The following is a 17,091-nucleotide window of genomic DNA, read 5'->3' as shown; positions in this document are numbered from 1 at the left end:
TTCATATTGAGAGTTATTCTTCTTGAGTTTTCGAACTTATCAGGGTTTTTACTTGTGGCATTCAAACGACTTATCAAACGGATTTTCCATCCCCGTTTGTGGCATCTTCACCATACCAAGGTTCTTGCTTTTCTAAGCAATGGGTTGCGGTTTCCATCTAACTTGAAAGGTCTTGGGGACGATTTCCAGATTTGATATCGGGTTTCATCATGGGTTGACGTGGTTCGTATTAGAGGAGCTAACTCCTAACAACAAGAGATTGCAAGGAGGCTCCTAGCTTGGCTAAAACATCAGCCACAAAATTTGCTGATATCGGAATGAGAGACCAAAAATAGTCAAATAAATTGACAATATCCATAATTTCAAAAGAGGCGTCCCAATGGCGCCACGAAGGCGCAAAGGAATTATCACACCAATCAATCACTACCTTGGAGTCTCCCTCATTCAGGATGGGCCTGGAGCAATGATCGCGAAAAACACGAAGCCCATTAAGTAGGCTTTGAAGCTCGGCCGTCGTGGAGTCTGTAATACCGAGAGGGCCGGAGAAGGAGACGATCTAGTTCCCAAGAGATTCACGAATCACGCCGCCAAAACCCGTTAAGCCAGGGTTACCGAAAGAAGATCTGTCAAAGTTCAACTTAAGGACAACAGTAGGCGGCGAGGTCCACTCAGAAATAACTGGGGGCTTCGCAAAAGTGTGGAGCTGGGCAAGACACCTCCAATTATTTCTGATGGAAGATCCTAAGAAGGGGGCAAAAGCTTTTTGAGAGTGAAGCCAAGTGGAAATATTGCTTGAGATGGTTTCAATGACTCTATCTTGAGTGCTAAACTTGGCATTGAATCTCCTTTGATTGCGCTCTAGCCAAAGGCCCCAGGGGATGAATGTAGAGAGGGCAGAGATCATCAATTTTCTAAGAAATGGCAATCTACTTCAATGTGTTTTGTTCTCTCGTGGAATATTGAATTTAAAGTTGTTGAATTTATGGGAAAAGAGAAAAACTTTATTGACTTGATTGTAATCAGAGTACATGAACCTCTATTTATAATAGAGGAAAGTAGTAGAGTCCAATTACAATTAAACTACCATTGTCCCAATTACTCCCAAACTCTAACACTTATAGATAAGTCCTATCATAATTAAATAACTCAACATAAATAGAAGACTAGCATAATTAAAACACCTTTAAACTGAAACTCTTCTGTGAGACCTCCTTCCATAATAATTGTGGCTCTGTAAGATTACTTATTGTGAGAGTCATGTAAGACTCTTCCATATTTGCTCTTCAGCACTCCCTCTCAAGATAGACTTTATAACTTCAGTTTGCAATGAAAAGGATTTTTGGTCTTCAATTTTCTTTTGCTAAAAAAATTTTCTTGACAAATACAATTCTTCATAGATGCAAAAACTTCGTATTTTGTGTTCACTCTTTCTCAAAAAAAGAATATTTTGGTCACATAAAACTTACCACAACATATGAAATAAAATACCTATTTCTTATACTTCTTCTATTTCTCCCCTTCAAGTTGGGAGGTAATGGCAGTGATCCCAACTTGAACCAAGTAACATATGTGTAGTAATAAGCTTCTCCATCACGGTGTCCCAACCCAGGCAATGACTCTCAAAGGTAGAAATGGGTGATAAGTGGGTAATGCCTTTCATTCACAAGACGGCGATAAAAGACCCATGGATACATAGAAAAAGTCTCAATGGACTTAAAACACCCATATATATATATATAAAAGTAAACCCATTGAAGCAACACACAAGAAGTTGGCCCAAAGGGGTATGTGAGAGTCAAATAAAGGATGGTAGGAGAAAAGTTGCTAAATAACCAATGGGTAATGGGTAAGGAGGAAGATAAAATGCTAAGGCCACCATGTGCTTTATTTTTCTAAGAAATTCAGATTCTGCATTAGACGAACCAATGCCGACAACAGTCAGCAAATAATGAACCCAAGGCAAGCAACCGAGGAGTTCTTATTTAGAAATAATGTCTCAATCAAAGAGAATAACAATAACGGAAATGGGCCAATGCCCAATACCAAATTTGCAGTAATATAGCAATAGATAACCGGTAAGTAATGAAAGTCCTTAAGAGTAATAAGGACAAATGAAATAGTCCGCATCGAGTTCATCAGTAAATAAGAAAGTTGCACCAAATAGTATGTTGGAACCAAGTAATAATCCAAGATAATAATCCAGCTGGAGATAGAGAACTGAGTTGAACCGAGTAAGATATCGTACCAATATAGCCAAGTAATACCAATTTATGGAAAAGAGAAAAACTTTATTGACTTGATTGTAATCAGAGTACATGAATCTCTATTTATAATAGAGTCCAACTACATTTAAACTACCCTTGTCCCAATTACACCCAAACTCTAACACTTAAAGATAAGTCCTAGCATAATTAAATAACTCAACATAAATAGAAGACTAGCATAACTAAAACACCTTTAAACTGAAATTCTTCTGTGAGACCTCCTTCCATAATAATTGTGGCTTTGTAAGATTTCTTATTGTGAGAGTCATGTAAGACTCTTCCATATTTGCTCTTCAACAAAATAAATGTGGATGACTGCCTGGTTGTCACAATAGAGTTCCGTAAGAGTCTTTTTGTGGAACCCTAATTCAGTGAGGAGAAAGTTGATCCATTGAAGTTCACTGATTGCATGGGCCATAGTCCTGTATTCTACTTCAGCACTGGATCTAGCAACCATATTCTGCTTTTTATTCCTCCATGTAACCAAGTTCCCTCCAACTAAGGTGCAATACCCAAAAGTGGACTTCCTGTCATCAGGTGATCCTGCCCAATTTGCGTCCGCAAATCCTTCAATGTTGAGGTGACCGTGAGATTTATATAGAAGTCCCTTACCAGGAGCTGCTTTTAAATATCAGAGGATTCTTTCCAGAGCTTGCTAGTGAGTAACTTGTGGTTTATGCATGTACTGATTAACCACACTTACGTCATATGCTAAATCTGGTTTGGTTACTATAAGATAAAAGAGTTTCCCAATAAGCCTCTGATGTTTTCCTACATCCACATCTTCGTCAGAGCTTGCACACACTTGCACACAACTTGGTGGTAGCATCCATAGGAGTATCTATTGGTCGACATACTATCATCCATGTGTCTTCTAGCAGATCAAGAAGATACTTCCTCTAAGATAAGATAATCTCATGTTTTGATTGGAAAACCTCAATACCCAAAAAATATTTTAGAAGTCCAAGGTCTTTTGTTTTGAATTCCTAGCATATATTCGCTTTGACTTCTGGTATTCCTTTCGCATCACTGCCAGTTACGACATTATCATCTACATAAACTGCAAGTAATACACTTCCTTTCAAGGTGTTATTGACAAATACAAAATGATCAACAGAGCATCTATTTAACCCAAACCGCAACATTGCTTGGCTAAATTTGTTGAACCCAGCCTGAAGAGACTATTTTAAGCCATATAATGATTTCTTCAATCTGCATACCAACTCCCTCTTAACTACAAAACCAAGTGTTTGATGCATATAAATCTCCTCCTTAATATCACCATTTAAAAAGGCATTTTTCACATTGAGTTGATATACCGGTCTAGAAGAATTTGAAGCAAGTGATAATAGGATTCGTACCAAATTTAATTTGGCCATCGGGGAGAACATTTCCTCATAATCAACTCTATATCATTGAGTGTAGCCTTTGGCGACAGGACGGGCTTTAAAACGAGCCACGGAACCATCGGGATTGTGCTTGATGGTAAAAACCCATTTACAGCCCATGGGTTTCTTCTCGGAAGGAAGCAGAACCAAGGTTTATGTCTGATTCTTCTATGAAACATTCATTTCCTCGTCCATTGCTGCCTTCCTTCCCTCCTGGATGTCTCAGAACCTCCTTATATGATTGTGGGAGAGAGATAGAGGAGATTGATGCAAGAATTTTACAACAACAAGAAGAAAATCGATGGTGAGAAACAAAATTTGATATAGGATGAAAAGTGGAGGGCCTAGTGCAAGTCCTAGGCTCCTTTCGTAGAGCTATGGACCTAGTATCAAATTGTGGGCCAAATATGATAGGTCAAGATAGGCTACTTCGGAGGAATCCATAAACTCCACAGGTGTGGTATCGACCGCTGCTTCACGGGGTTGAAGGAGATCCGCATCAAGTGGCACAATAGGTCTTGGAGTTGTTTGAATCGATGAAAGACCCAAAGGAGCATCTTTGGAAGAATAAAAAGATGTGTTCTGAGCACAAGGCGAATCTGGCTTGGAGGCTCTCAGCGCCAATCAAAATCAAATTTTTTCGTGTGGTCAGCCATTAGAGAACAGATTCTTACTTCATACAACCTTCATAGAAGAGGCTTTATTGCCCCCGATCTTTCCTCTCCCCTTTGCCGTGAGTGCGTAGAGATAGTCCAGCATGTCCTCTTATACTTTGGATTTTCGTGGCAAGTTTGGATGAAGATCCTTCAGAAAATTGGGCTCCAAGTGGGGCTACATTAGGACCTCTTGGGCACATTTGAGATGGTTCGAGGGATTCTCCTTCCTCGGTTAGGCAAGTTAATTCTTTCAACCTGTCTTGCGCATGTTCAATGGTGCATTTGGTTCAAGCGGAATAACCGGAGATTCAACTCCAAAGCTAGCACCCCAGACAACACAGTTTCTCATGCCATTTGTCCCATCTCGATCTGGCTTCATACAAAGTAGGATTTTGCCACTCTATCGGGGGTTTCCCTTGGGGAAAATTGGAATTTGATCGCTCATATGTCTAGCCCCTGCAGAATTCCGAGTATGGCTATCTGGGATCCTCCCCCTTGCGACTGCATAAAGCTGAATTTTGTTGGTAGTGCTATTGGATGTCTTGGGCCAGCTGGAGCAGGTTGTGTGTTCAGAGGTCACAATGGAGACCCTATTCTTTCTTATGCTGGTCCAGTGGGCATTGCCGATTCTAATACTGCTGAAGTTAATGTTCTGCTGTTCGGCCTCCAAATCTTCAGGGATCGTCTCCATGGCAAATTAATCATTGAAGGTGACTCGAAGACGGTTATTAGTTGGTGCTCCAAAGACAGCTTCCCCCCTTGGCGCCACTGGCCCATCACTGATAGTATTGCTGACATTGTAATTGGAATCTCATTCCTAGATCAACCAACTCTTTGGCTGATAAATTGGCAAAATTCGGAACTTCCCAACAATCTCTCATTGTTTGGGAAGGCTTCCCTCCTTTGTAATATGCTCTCTTGAGCTTTTATCTTAATAAAAATCATCATCATTTTAAAAAAAAAGTCAACCAATCAATATGAAAAGATAAGTATAATTCACTGACTTGATTTATAGTTGAATACAAGGAGCCTCTATTTATAATAGAGGAAATATGTATAATCATTTTACAATCAAACTACCCATGTCCCAGTTACATCCAAAGTTTAACTTTTAAAGATAAGTCCTTGAATTGTTAAACAATTGAACATAAATAGAAGACTTAAATAACTAAAACTCTTCTAACTGAAACACTTCTATGAGACTTTCTTCCACGAGATTCCTATAAGATTCCGCCATATTAATTATTGCTCAGTGAAACTTCTTTTTGTGAGAGTGAAGTAAGACTCTTCCATACCTGTTCTTCAACATCAATCAGTCAATATTAAAAAATCAGAGTCTCTTATGATAATCAAAATTGGTGAGCAAATTTCCTTCAGTCATTAAAATCAAGTATTCAAATCAGATATTAAACTCAAAACATTGAAATACTAAGCTTCCATTGAAAACCTTTGCCAAAATCACTTCTTTATGGGTTTTTCGAGGGACTAGAATTTGCAAATCATGATGGGAGCACTTGGGACCTTCGAAATTCGTGTAGGCAAGGATCTCTCAAGGTTTGGTATATATAGCATGATTCCCAATGTTTAAAAAGTTATTATAAATAGATAAGGCTATTTTTGGTATTTAGAAAAACAAGTTAAAACATGGTCCACAAGTTATGAAATAGTAATCAATAAATCCTATTTTTGGCGCTGAATATATTGGTAGGTCACTTACAAAATTTGAAGACCTACAACTTCCGGTTTTGGGTCTAACATTCATGAACTTTGAATTTATGCAACATGGGGTTTACTCTTGCACCCGGGCTCGATTCCTTTTTCTTCCAATGACTTGATTATGTAGTTGAATCCTTCCATGGGTTCGACTCCTCTCCCTTTTGTACCATATAAGTTTTGACTTCTTTTTTATTTCAAAACTCATTGTTAGGTGGAGTCAAATTCTTTTTTGTTGTTTTTACTTAGAAGGGTGAAATCCTTGCATCTAGTCGACTCCTACTATATGTTCTTAGGTACCGGGGTCAACTCCTTTGTTTTCAAAAGTTACTGTAATTGGGTTTCAATTACATTTTCTTTTCTGCTTGCCTTATGGGGTCAACTACTATGCCTGGGTCGAATCCTTTCTTCTTTTCAAGGCCCTTTTGTTACTGGGATTCGACTCCTTTTGCTTGATGGTTCGGCTTCTATTGAGGGGTCGACTCCATTTTTCTTCTAAAAACTCACTTTACCTAGGGTTTGACTCCTTTTTCTCTTCCATCATGTTGGAGGGCTTGAATCCACTCTATAGATTCAACTCCTTTTTCAAAAATGCCTGAAGTTCCTTTTTTTTTAACAAAAAATTCACTCATACGCCAATATTAAATGTCTGTGTTTGTCATCATCAAAATTCAGGTACTTAGAGGAATCTTGAGCCTCGATTTTGATGGTTGTTACTACCTATATTCAGTCAGGTGATCAACTTGGTGACATGTTTATCAAGCTTTGGGTTATTTTTTTTTTTTTTTGAAATGATGATAATTTTATTTCAAAGAAAGGAAAGATACATCAAGGGAGCTAGATCATCCGATCCGCCGTCTGAGGGTGGACAATAACACGGCCAAGACTATCAATCAAGCCACAAACAGAAATGGCTTCCTCATCAATAAGGGCGCATCTAAGGTAAAGGTTCCATGAGCCATTCCCCCAAGCGTCAGAGATAGATAAGTCGCGACAGGTGGTGAGCTGAAGTAGAGGTGGATAAGACGAGGCAAGAGAGCCATCACCCGACCACCAATCTATCCAGAAATGCAGACTGGAGCCATCCCCAACAACGAACCGAATGGCAATGCGGAAAGTGGAAAACAGATGAAACATGGCCTTCCAGATGGGGGAGAGATGATGACCGTTTCCATCAGTGATCCATCTATCTCCAAGATGCCGAAGCTTGAAGGCAATCATTGGTTTCCACGAAGCCCTTGAGGAAGAGTTGAGCTTCCAGAACCACTTGAGCAATAGAGCATGCTCCATTTCCTTGGTGTGCTTGATCCCGAGTCCACCCAATGACTTTGTCTTACAAACTTCGTCCCAACTAACAAGGTGATAATGAAATTCATTTCCAATGCTACACCACAGAAAACGTCTCTTGATCATGTCAATGCGCTGGCTAATAGTGGCGGGGCAAGCCAGGAAGGAGATGAAGTAGTTAGGTATACTCGTGAGGCAAGAGTTTAAGAGGATCAATCTACCCGCTTTGGAGAGCATCCTACCCTTCCACATGGAGAGGTGACGCTCAAGCCGTTCGATCACCGGAGCCCATAGCCCCATCTGGGGTCTGCTATCAGTAAGAGGGAGGCCCAGATAGTATGTGGGAGCAATCGCAATCAGACATCCCAATGTCTTTGCCATGATTTGAAGCAAGGGTGGATCAATATGATATCCCATAATTGACGACTTTCCCCAGTTAACTTTCTGACTAGAAGTGATCTCAAAAAGGCCGAGAAGGGCCTTAATGTTATGGACATGATCAAGAGTTCCAACGCCGAAGCATATGGTGTCGTTCGCAAACTAGAGCAGGGGGATGTCAAAACAACTCTGATCAGAGATGGCCTCTAGCCAACCAATGCTGCTAGTAGAGTAGAACATAGAGGATAGGTATTCAGCAATGATGTTGAAGAGGAGCAGGGAGAGGGGGTTTCCTTGACGGATGCCTGAAGTGCCCTAGAAGAAGCCAAAGATCGTGCCATCAAGAAGCAAGGAGTACGAGGCCGAAGAGATACAACTGCGGATCCAAAACCTCCGTTTGTCACCAAACCCCATACGCTGCATAATGTCATCTAATAGGGACCAACTAACCTGGTCGAAAGCTTTCTCAAGGTCCAACTTGAGAACAAACCGCAGCTGACCCAACTAGGTAAAATGATCCACAATCTCATGCGTGGCCATAGCAGAGTCGAGAATGTCATGGCGTTTGATAAAGGCACTCTGACCTTGGTGGATGATGGTAGGAAGAATAACCTTGAGACGACAGACTAGGATGCGGGCGATGATCTTGTAAGGACTTGAAACGAGACTGATCGGCCGGTAATCTTGAGGGTGTTCCACACTAGCTTTCTTGGGGACCAGAGCAATAAGGGAGGCACCCACACTCTTAAAAATGATTCCACGATCATAGAAGCTTAAGACCATGGAAATGATATCCTATGTCAAGGCGGGCCAGCAAGCCTTATAGAAGTCCCTGTTGAACCCGTCAGGCCCCAGGGCCCGATCCCGGGGGAGACCCAGGACCGCATCCTCAACCTCCAAGTCAGAGAAAGGAAGCTCAATGAAACTTGCCAATATGGCGGAAATCGTGGTAAAGCGAAGGCTGGAAAGTTTGGCCCAGTGGTGTTGCTCCTCCCTATATAGATCTGCAAAGAAACTGAGAAAGACATCAGTAATGGAGGCCCTATCCAAGGTAATCTCATTGTCAATAGACAAGGTAATCTGGTTAGTCCTCCTACGGGCCGAGGTGATAGCATGAAAGAACTATGTGTTAGCATCACCCTCGGCCAACCACTTGAAGCGGGCCTTTTGTCATTTTAGACATGTATGCTCTAACTTGAGGAGGGAATATTGAATTTTAAATAGGGATATTTTTGTCATTTTATACACTTTATATGAGTATGTAGGGGTGTCAGCAAGATTGGGTCATTGTTAGAAGTCTATGGTCTAGATAACATGTTATTTTGATATGTAATTAGTGAGATCATGGAGTTTTGAGTCATAAGGGGTATTTATGTAATTGGAGTCAAAAGTCATTTAAGTGAGAAACAATAGAAGAGGGGGTCGATCTTTTTCCCCATTGAGTGCAGGACAATGCACTCTTCTCCTATTTCTTTTTCTATTTTCTTCATTTTCTCTCTTTTTCTCTTACAAGCTTATATTTTTATAGCCAATTTGATTCAACCTAATATTAATCAAGTCTAATCCTTTATCAATTACTTGCCATCGTCATAGCTCCAAAGGATACAAGAATTACAGGTGCTATGACTCCTAATATTTCCTAATTAAATAAAATGTCAGGACTTCCGGTGTGAAATTAATAAGATATCATCTTTACTTTGTTACCACTCAAGCATTTATGTCAAATGTGACTTTGAACATTTTAATGTAATATGTGGATGCAGGTTCTTCGTTGGATGGAAGATGTGGGAATTCAACCTTCTCTTGAAATGTATCGTAATGTTTATCCTTATGCACATAAAGATGACAATACAGATTATGCTGCTCTCGTTCAAGAAAGAATAGGTACATTAGATCTTCCTTGTACGGAGAACTGATTTCTTTAGGCAATTTAAATTGTTAAACAATTTATTCTTATTAATTGTTATGTTTTTAGAAGTTTGAACTTTGAATGAAAATATGAGGGCTAGTTCTCATCTTTCGAAAGAAAATATGGGGGTTAATCACCAACATCCCCTTGATATCTCAAATAAATACCTATAGGCCGTTTGTTTCAAATAAGTACCTCTATGATACTGCAAAAATAACTGCATAATTTAATGTTACATGCATAATTGGTATATTTAATTGTTTAGTTTGTAAGGTCCTTTGATATTGTAGTTTAATGTTGGGCCAGTTCCTCCTAAAATGATTACTCTTGTAAGTTTATTGGCCTCTTAAGGGCAAACAAATCCTTTGCCATTTAAATTGTTAAAACTGTTCGGTAATGTAGTTTAAGATACCCTTTTACTACATTAACGTACAGTTTTATCAATTTATATTAGGGTATTTTTCCCCCCTTATAGAAGTTGATTGGCTTGTGGACCTTTCCATCACTTATTTAATGCCCACTGTCATATGATGGGGTCTCACTTGGGAAACTACAGTAAGATGATTTTGTGGGTATGCAGGTATTTTGGTAATACTGCAGGAAATGTAGGTATTATCATTAATTGGAGACAATTGGGTAGGATCAAATTGTTATAGGCGAATAAACTGTTGTCCTTTCATTTACTTGAACTACTATTTGTGCAGTAGTATTTTTTGTGTAGTTGTAAGGATCAAATACACTCTGAACAAATTGAAGTCTTAGAAGTTTATGGCCACACTCTGAACAAATTGAAGTCTTAGAAGTTTATGGCCACACTCTGAGGGTTTTTGCTCTCTAATCCTGTTATTTCTTCCCATGGATTTCAATATCTCGAATTATTGCAATGACTCAAGTGTATATATAATCCAACTGTTCAAGCTAAACCTCTTTCTCAACAAATGGACGATCATGCAATACTCTGACAGAGTAGTTGATGGTAGTGATCACGGGATCAATCACTGCACTGTCACACACTTATCTCTTACCTTGAGTTTTGAAGCCGTTATCCATTGACAGGATGACTAAAGACTATCAATGGTCCTTCCTTTATCTATCTCATGTATTACCAGATGGACAGCTTGAGTTCTACTTTTCTTATGCCAGAGCGGAAATTTGTGCTTATGAATCTATCTAACACTTTTCCTCTTCCTAATCCGATATTTACAGATAGGCTAAAAGTACAAACTGCTGGGGAACCTCCAGGAGTTGCACCCAGTTAAGCAACGAGCAGAGGCAGAAAGTCAGAAACCTTCTGGCATCCAGTTTTCATAAGCCAACGGCTTTAACAGATGAGTAGATCAAACAGAAAAGGTCCGTATCTGACCTTGCAGGGTCTGCTGGATAGACGTAGTGTCTTGAAATTGTTCGTCACGTGTGATATCTTCTTCTATGCAGCAGACGGGCGGTAGCAGGACTATCAGGGTTTAAGCTTCTTGTAAAAAAGGCTATCCAACTCAATTCTTGTATACATTATGAGGGTCTTATTGTTCAACTGATGGATCGTTGTTTGCTTTTAATCCTTTTGCATATCGGGTTTCTCCGTGTTCACCCAGGGTTCTGCTGTTTCAGGGTGTGGAACTCGCCGATGATTTTTACCTCTTTCTTCATCTCATTAGGTAAATTGGCCCGTTAGTTCCATTCATGACCGTAAACAGCTTCTTCGCTGGTGTTAGCCACACATTGTCCGTTGGGTGAAAATTTACCACTTTTCTGGAGAAATGATGACGCACGACTTTTCTTAAGCTTCTTATAATTGCTGCACGTGTCAGTTCAGATTTCCTTGCCTTTGATTAAGGCCACGGAGGGACGGTCGTCTTTGTCTCCACCAAATGCCAGCTTTTTGAAATTATAGCCGTTATGGACTTAAGGCGGTTACGAAACAATCTTATATTTAACAAGTTAATACCATGCAATTACCTCTAGGAGCGGGTAGGTTTGTCGCGCTTTTCTGATGGCTGATTTGCAATTTAGACACTGGAGAACAGATGGCCCAGCTTGTCAACTGAAGAAAGTAACGAGCCTAAGGGCAGTTATGTCTTTCTATCCTTTACGATGAAAATGAACCGATTTCGGTGCTGTATAATAATCATCGCTCTTTCTGTCACTCTCGGCTGCTTCCCCTGCTCGAACAGTACCTACTGGTCAGCAAACAGAAAATCCTACAAAACACACAATTCTTAGTCTCTTCTTCAAAACACTTCCCTCACATCCTTTACTCTCACTGTCGTTTTTTTTTTTTTTTTTCGGGTTCTTCTTGCTACTTGTGTTCTGTTGCCATGGCTTCCGAACCTCCAGTATTGAAGATCGAAGGAGGGGGAGGTGGAGAATCCTCGGATCGAATTTTCCAGGGGTTGAAGAAAGCTCGAAGAGATAGGGGATGCACTGCTAAAGAAAGAATCAGTAAAATGCCTCCATGCGCTGCCGGGAAAAGAAGTTCTATTTACAGAGGAGTCACCCGGTGAGTATTTTGACAGCACAACTTTACATTTTTCCGCAACAGCAACGAAATCCTATTGTTTAGTTCCTTTTTAAGATTTTTTTGCCCTGTGATACTCCTGCATGTTACCAGAGGGATCAGTTTTGTCCGGATTTAAAATTTGTTACTCAGCTTATCCTTTTTGCTGTAATCCTCTAGCTTATTCTGTCAGGATGGCTTAAGAAAGGACTCTATTGAGTCTCAATTTGGGATAAACATATGTATCACGGGAGCGGACAGTTGGCATATTGACCGTAGGTTCCCGTATTAAGCATTCTTTTCTTGAATGGGTTTATTACACACTTTTGTTCCTTGAATTTTCTTCATTGGTAGAAGCTCCCTGCATATACTATAAACATCCAGTCATTTCTAACAGTTCATATTCTAACATTGTTAGCTTGATTCGTTATCTCTTCAGATACTTTTTAAACTTTTACGCTGTTTAACTGCTTTTCTTGAACCATTTACCTGCCATTTATCTAAAAATTGTCCTACACTCCCTGTTATATGTTTTCAACCTGGCAGTCTATCTCAACTTATTATGGTTTGATTACTTCTCGATAAGTTGGTTAATTTTTGTTATTGATTGGAAAAGGTTGTTATATTGCCCCCTTTTCCCTGGTCAGTGCTGCGCTATAACCTATGGTGCACATATTTGTATTTCTTTTATTACCATTATCCTTCTTTTACTCCATCTTGTCTATGAGCCTGTTGATTGAAGCTTGTATTTCTACAAAACCATAGGCATAGATGGACTGGACGCTATGAAGCGCACCTATGGGACAAAAGTACGTGGAATCAAAATCAAAATAAGAAGGGAAAACAAGGTACTTATTCTGATATTTTCTGTCTATACCTCATGGAAATGGCTTGATAGTCTCAAAACCAGCTGCAGACAAACAATTAAAGGTTGAATTGTAAATGTATCATAGGCATTGAAACTCCAACCCATTGAAGAGTCCTGTATTTGGATGGTAGGATCTGCTTTGAGCATGTACATACACCTCTTCTCTCTCTCTCTCTCTCTCTCTCTCTCTCTCTTTCTCTCTCTTAGCTGCAACAACCTTTTTTGAATTTTTTATAGTAATAATACTTAAAAAATTGCCATCTTCTCTATTATATTTCTGGTTGTTTTCATTTCATCATCTTATATTCAGAAAAGGAAGGTAGTATTCTAAATAGGTATCAAGCATAATGAAAAAGCATAGAAGTCGTTGAATGCAATCTAAGACTTTAGCTTTTAATCCAATGATCTAAATTAGTAAAGTTTTCTCCTAATTTATGTGGACTTGAGTCTATGTTTCCTCCTACCTCGTCTTGGCTGCACTTCCTTGTTCATTCTCTGATAAGTTACGATGTTTACAAAACTTTAAACATCTCCATGATATTTAGAGCAATGCCATTGCTCCCATTTTATCTCATAAATATTTGAAAAAGGAAAAAGCTGAATAGATGTCAAACAAGGATACACAGGGAATGAAGAAGCTGTGGAATGGGATCAAGCGCCACTTAAGCTGGTAGATTTAAATCTGATGGTAAATTAGGAAATTGTCTCTCTTACATTTGTTTAGACTTCAGTCCATATTCTTTCACACTAAGACATCCAGACACGTACACGTGGAATATAAATATAAATATTATGTATTTATGTTTATTTATTTACTTATTTACATGTGTATTATTTTAATTATCTAAGTCTATATATTTATACATATAAGTATTTGTTTATTTATTTAATTATTTTCATGAGTATTATTTTAACTATCTAAGTCTATATATTTACACATATAAAGTGATAACATTTGGAATAAAACCCTTCATCATTGGACTTGGTTACTTTATTACATGTCCCACATTTGGAAAAAGTAATTTATACAAATTCCTTCATCTAAACAACCAGGCTGTATGTTTGTTCCTTTGTGATGCCTGCCTATTACTTAGAACAAATGTTTTTGAAAAATCTATTGTTTTCTAGTAAACTTGTTGTTGGAATAGATTTGCTCACTTTATGTGATATCTAACTCTATGTCATGCAATTTAAACATGGGAAATGTTCGGGATGTGGATCGCTACAGTTTATTTAGGTAACTCTACTATCTTTGATGATCAAGTTTCTCTAGTTGAATGAGTTGTATGTGATTTCACGGGTATTTCTTTCCTTCCTATTGTTTGTTGTCGTATTCTGCAGGGGCATATGATGATGAGGAAGCTGCAGCTAGAGCATATGATCTTGCTGCTCTAAAGTACTGGGGTCCTGGGACCCTTATCAACTTTCCCGTATGTGATCAAGATCCATGATGCAGTTTGTTAACCCTTTGAAGTTGATGTCATTTATACTATTTGTTCCCTAAGCACATAGGTGTCTAGTTATGTATTTGGTTACTCAGGCTGTATGACATTCAATTTTTCTTTTTTTTAATTTATGAATAGTTATGCTTGAAAATAGATTTGAAATGTTGACTTATTCAGGTGAGTGATTATTCTAGAGATCTTGAAGAGATGCAGATGGTATCTAGAGAGGACTACCTTGCCTCTCTAAGGAGGTAAGCAAATTAGGTTTGCCAGTTAAGTGCTTTACTGTTATCTTTGTTCATTAAAGAGACCATAGTTTATTACAGAAAAAGTAGCGGTTTTTCGAGGGGATTGTCTAAATATCGTGGACTATCCAGGTATGGTACACTTGACTTTCAGCCAATCATATTACTTTTCTAGGGACTGGAAAATGTATCGAGTCCTATGATGGTAGATCTTTTATGTGTATTAACTGCATGTTAAAAGAATTTGAAATTAATGATAATGGAGAAAAATGAGAAGAAAATCATTTAAGAGACTTGCTTGGGAGGGGATGATTATTGGTTTGTATTGTGTAAGTACTTGACTGATGATTCAAACTTGTGATTGTGAATGCTTTCTGTGGTCCACACTAGGTTCATACGTTCTGAGGCTTTCAATGCAATCATTGATAATGTACTTCTTCATATTTTTTTCAGGCCACCCCAAAGTAGTGGATGGGAGACATCCTTCAGTCGAATGCTTGGGAATGAGTACTTCAACAGCCTTACATGTAGTAAGTAAAAAAGAAGTTTATGTCTAGTTGACATTTAATTTTTCTATCTCATTCCACTTGGATGACTACATTTTTGTCTGGTAAAGGTACTAGTGATGACCCAGCTGCTGAAAATGAATTTGTGGGCGGATTTTGCTTGGAGAGAAAAATTGATGTAACAAATTACATTCAGTGGTGGGGTCCCCGTAGGCCACGTCATGCACATGGAAAAAATGCCGAGGGGACCCATGATTTTGCTGAAGATGCTGGTGTTGAACTCAAAGCATTGGAATGGTCCATCCAGCATACTGTGCCATACCAGTTTCCTTCCTTGGGCCTGGCTAATAAAAAGAAATCCTTTTCTTCTGCAATGTCTGCATGCAGTGTCCTATCACAGTCCACAGCCTTCAAACATTTGGAAGAAAAAATACTAAACAACCAAGAAGACAAAGGAGCTAAAAAAATGATATGTAGCGGCAGGACAGAGGGATCAGGAGTTGCATTAAGGTTGAATGATGTGCAATTGCAGAAAATGCCATATCCGTTGACTCCTCTTGTAACGGCCCCGTTGCTGACCAGCAGCAATGCCATTGATCAGCCCTTGCCAGATCCTATATTTTGGACAAGTCTTGTACCATCTTCAGGGCTTTCAGTTAGCACTACGGTTGGTACCTCTTTTCAACAACTTTTCTGTTAGTGATATTATTAGTGATCATGATCACAGTGAAACTTTTGTACCTGTTCACATGACTTTGCATCTATACTCTTCAAAAATAAATGCCCATATGTGATTAGCTAAGGATAATAACAATAACTCCATCTTTGGTGTCTTATAGTAATATCAAAATCATTGAAAGTAGTTGCCCTGCTAACATAAAGTGTCTGCAGTAGGCATTATTTTGTAATCAAGAATTTTTTATCAGTGCTTATGGAAAAATTTGGTAATGTCTGGAAATCTTTTATGTGGTTGAAAGTTACTCCTATCCTTCTTGGGCAAGGAGGGTTTATACCTAAACCTTAAAGATCTGTGGGTAGTGTAAATAAAAGGTGAAATGTTATTAACTTGAAAATGATTTAAAAGGTTATTTGATGTCTCACTAACTAAGCAACTTATGGAAAAAATACTGATACTCCTTTTTTTTTTTATCATATTAAGCTTTCCTTTTCTTTTTCGCCCATATCACTTTATATTATATCCTTTTAAGAGTTTTAAAGTTTTCAGAAAGGGTTTATGCAGCTGAAAATCTAATATTGTGCTTTAATGCATATGTTTAAAATATCAACGACCACAGAAGTTTTTGAGTTATCTGTAGTATGTGGAAATTGATTTCAATGCCTTTAGAAGACATAATTTGACCATTAAGAAAACTGAAGCATATTTGGTTAGATTTGTTCTACACATGTGTCCAGCTTCTTGTGTAGGCTGAGTTCAGTTTGATGTATAGTTAGCAGTAAGGTATTTCATGTTTAAGTTTCTTACAGTCCAACTTGCAGATGCGGCTTGCAGAAGTGGGTACACCGTCTTCCACAGCAGTATGGAAGAGAGCAGCTTGAAATGATGTTACCGACCTTTTTGGATTTGGATGGCTGCAAATGAATGTACAGAGTGCACATGTCTGAAATGTAATTTTTGTATGTTAGGTTTAAAGAGGTAGAGGTAGTTGCTATCATGTCTTGACCCTGCTTGAAATGAGTATGCAGTTTCTTGGTTGATGGTTTCATGTATCCAGCAGTGGGCTAGGAGCAAGTCTTTCCTTATCTGCTTCCAGGTAAAGGGTGAGACCGCCTAAATAGGAGAATGTCACATTTTGTGAGGAGATGCGTACGAAAGCACATGAGCATTTCCTCTGAGCACAATTCATTAGGCGAATTGTGAACGTGCAACCTTAGTAACTTGAAAAATTGGGCTTACGATGATGAACTCTGAGATGGTAG

The 17,091-nt window shown here is 38.8% G+C and overlaps 2 protein-coding genes across 5 annotated transcripts in view; both read left to right on the top strand.

Moving 5' to 3' along the window:
- Nucleotides 1-11,183, top strand: part of LOC137955710 (pentatricopeptide repeat-containing protein At2g41720) — a 53,079-nt gene extending 41,896 nt beyond the window's left edge. The window contains exons 9-11 of one of the 3 annotated variants that reach the window (XR_011113177.1): nucleotides 9,450-9,570; nucleotides 10,802-10,945; nucleotides 11,033-11,183. Coding sequence is in view for 1 of the 3 variants with exons in the window: in XM_068802791.1 (XP_068658892.1) it covers nucleotides 9,450-9,570; nucleotides 10,802-10,854 (174 nt within the window). In the remaining 2 variants the exon portion in view is untranslated. Of the gene's footprint in view, nucleotides 1-9,449; nucleotides 9,571-10,801 lie in introns of all 3 variants that reach the window. The other 2 variants (XR_011113176.1, XM_068802791.1) reach the window with 2 other exon arrangements.
- Nucleotides 11,184-11,677: 494 nt separating this feature from the next.
- Nucleotides 11,678-16,875, top strand: LOC137955941 (AP2-like ethylene-responsive transcription factor At2g41710). Of its 2 annotated transcripts, XM_068803174.1 has the most exons (8): nucleotides 11,678-12,092; nucleotides 12,855-12,937; nucleotides 14,299-14,387; nucleotides 14,580-14,653; nucleotides 14,729-14,779; nucleotides 15,101-15,177; nucleotides 15,264-15,820; nucleotides 16,651-16,875. In XM_068803174.1, the coding sequence occupies exons 1-8, from the start codon at nucleotides 11,911-11,913 to the stop codon at nucleotides 16,708-16,710; spliced, it is 1,173 nt and encodes a 390-aa protein (XP_068659275.1). In that variant the 5' UTR covers nucleotides 11,678-11,910; the 3' UTR covers nucleotides 16,711-16,875. The 2 variants fall into 2 exon arrangements, with proteins under 2 accessions (XP_068659275.1, XP_068659274.1); XM_068803173.1 differs by lacking the exons at nucleotides 11,678-12,092; nucleotides 12,855-12,937 and adding an exon at nucleotides 13,917-14,194.
- Nucleotides 16,876-17,091: the final 216 nt, after the last annotated feature.

Source organism: Aristolochia californica, unplaced genomic scaffold (assembly GCF_029961685.1).
Source record: "Aristolochia californica isolate CCGP_79_NKW_82.1479 unplaced genomic scaffold, dmAriCali1.0.hap1 SCAF_2, whole genome shotgun sequence".
NCBI lineage: Eukaryota > Viridiplantae > Streptophyta > Magnoliopsida > Piperales > Aristolochiaceae > Aristolochia > Aristolochia californica.
This window is presented reverse-complemented; position numbering and strand designations above follow the sequence as displayed.

Coding starts and splice junctions, on each gene's coding strand:
- LOC137955941 (XM_068803174.1), top strand. CDS start 11,911: ATGGCTTCCGAACCTCCAGTATTGAAGATCGAAGGAGGGGGAGGTGGA. Junction 14,388..14,579: donor GGACCCTTATCAACTTTCCC/GTATGTGATCAA, acceptor TGACTTATTCAG/GTGAGTGATTATTCTAGAGA. Junction 15,178..15,263: donor CTTCAACAGCCTTACATGTA/GTAAGTAAAAAA, acceptor TGTCTGGTAAAG/GTACTAGTGATGACCCAGCT.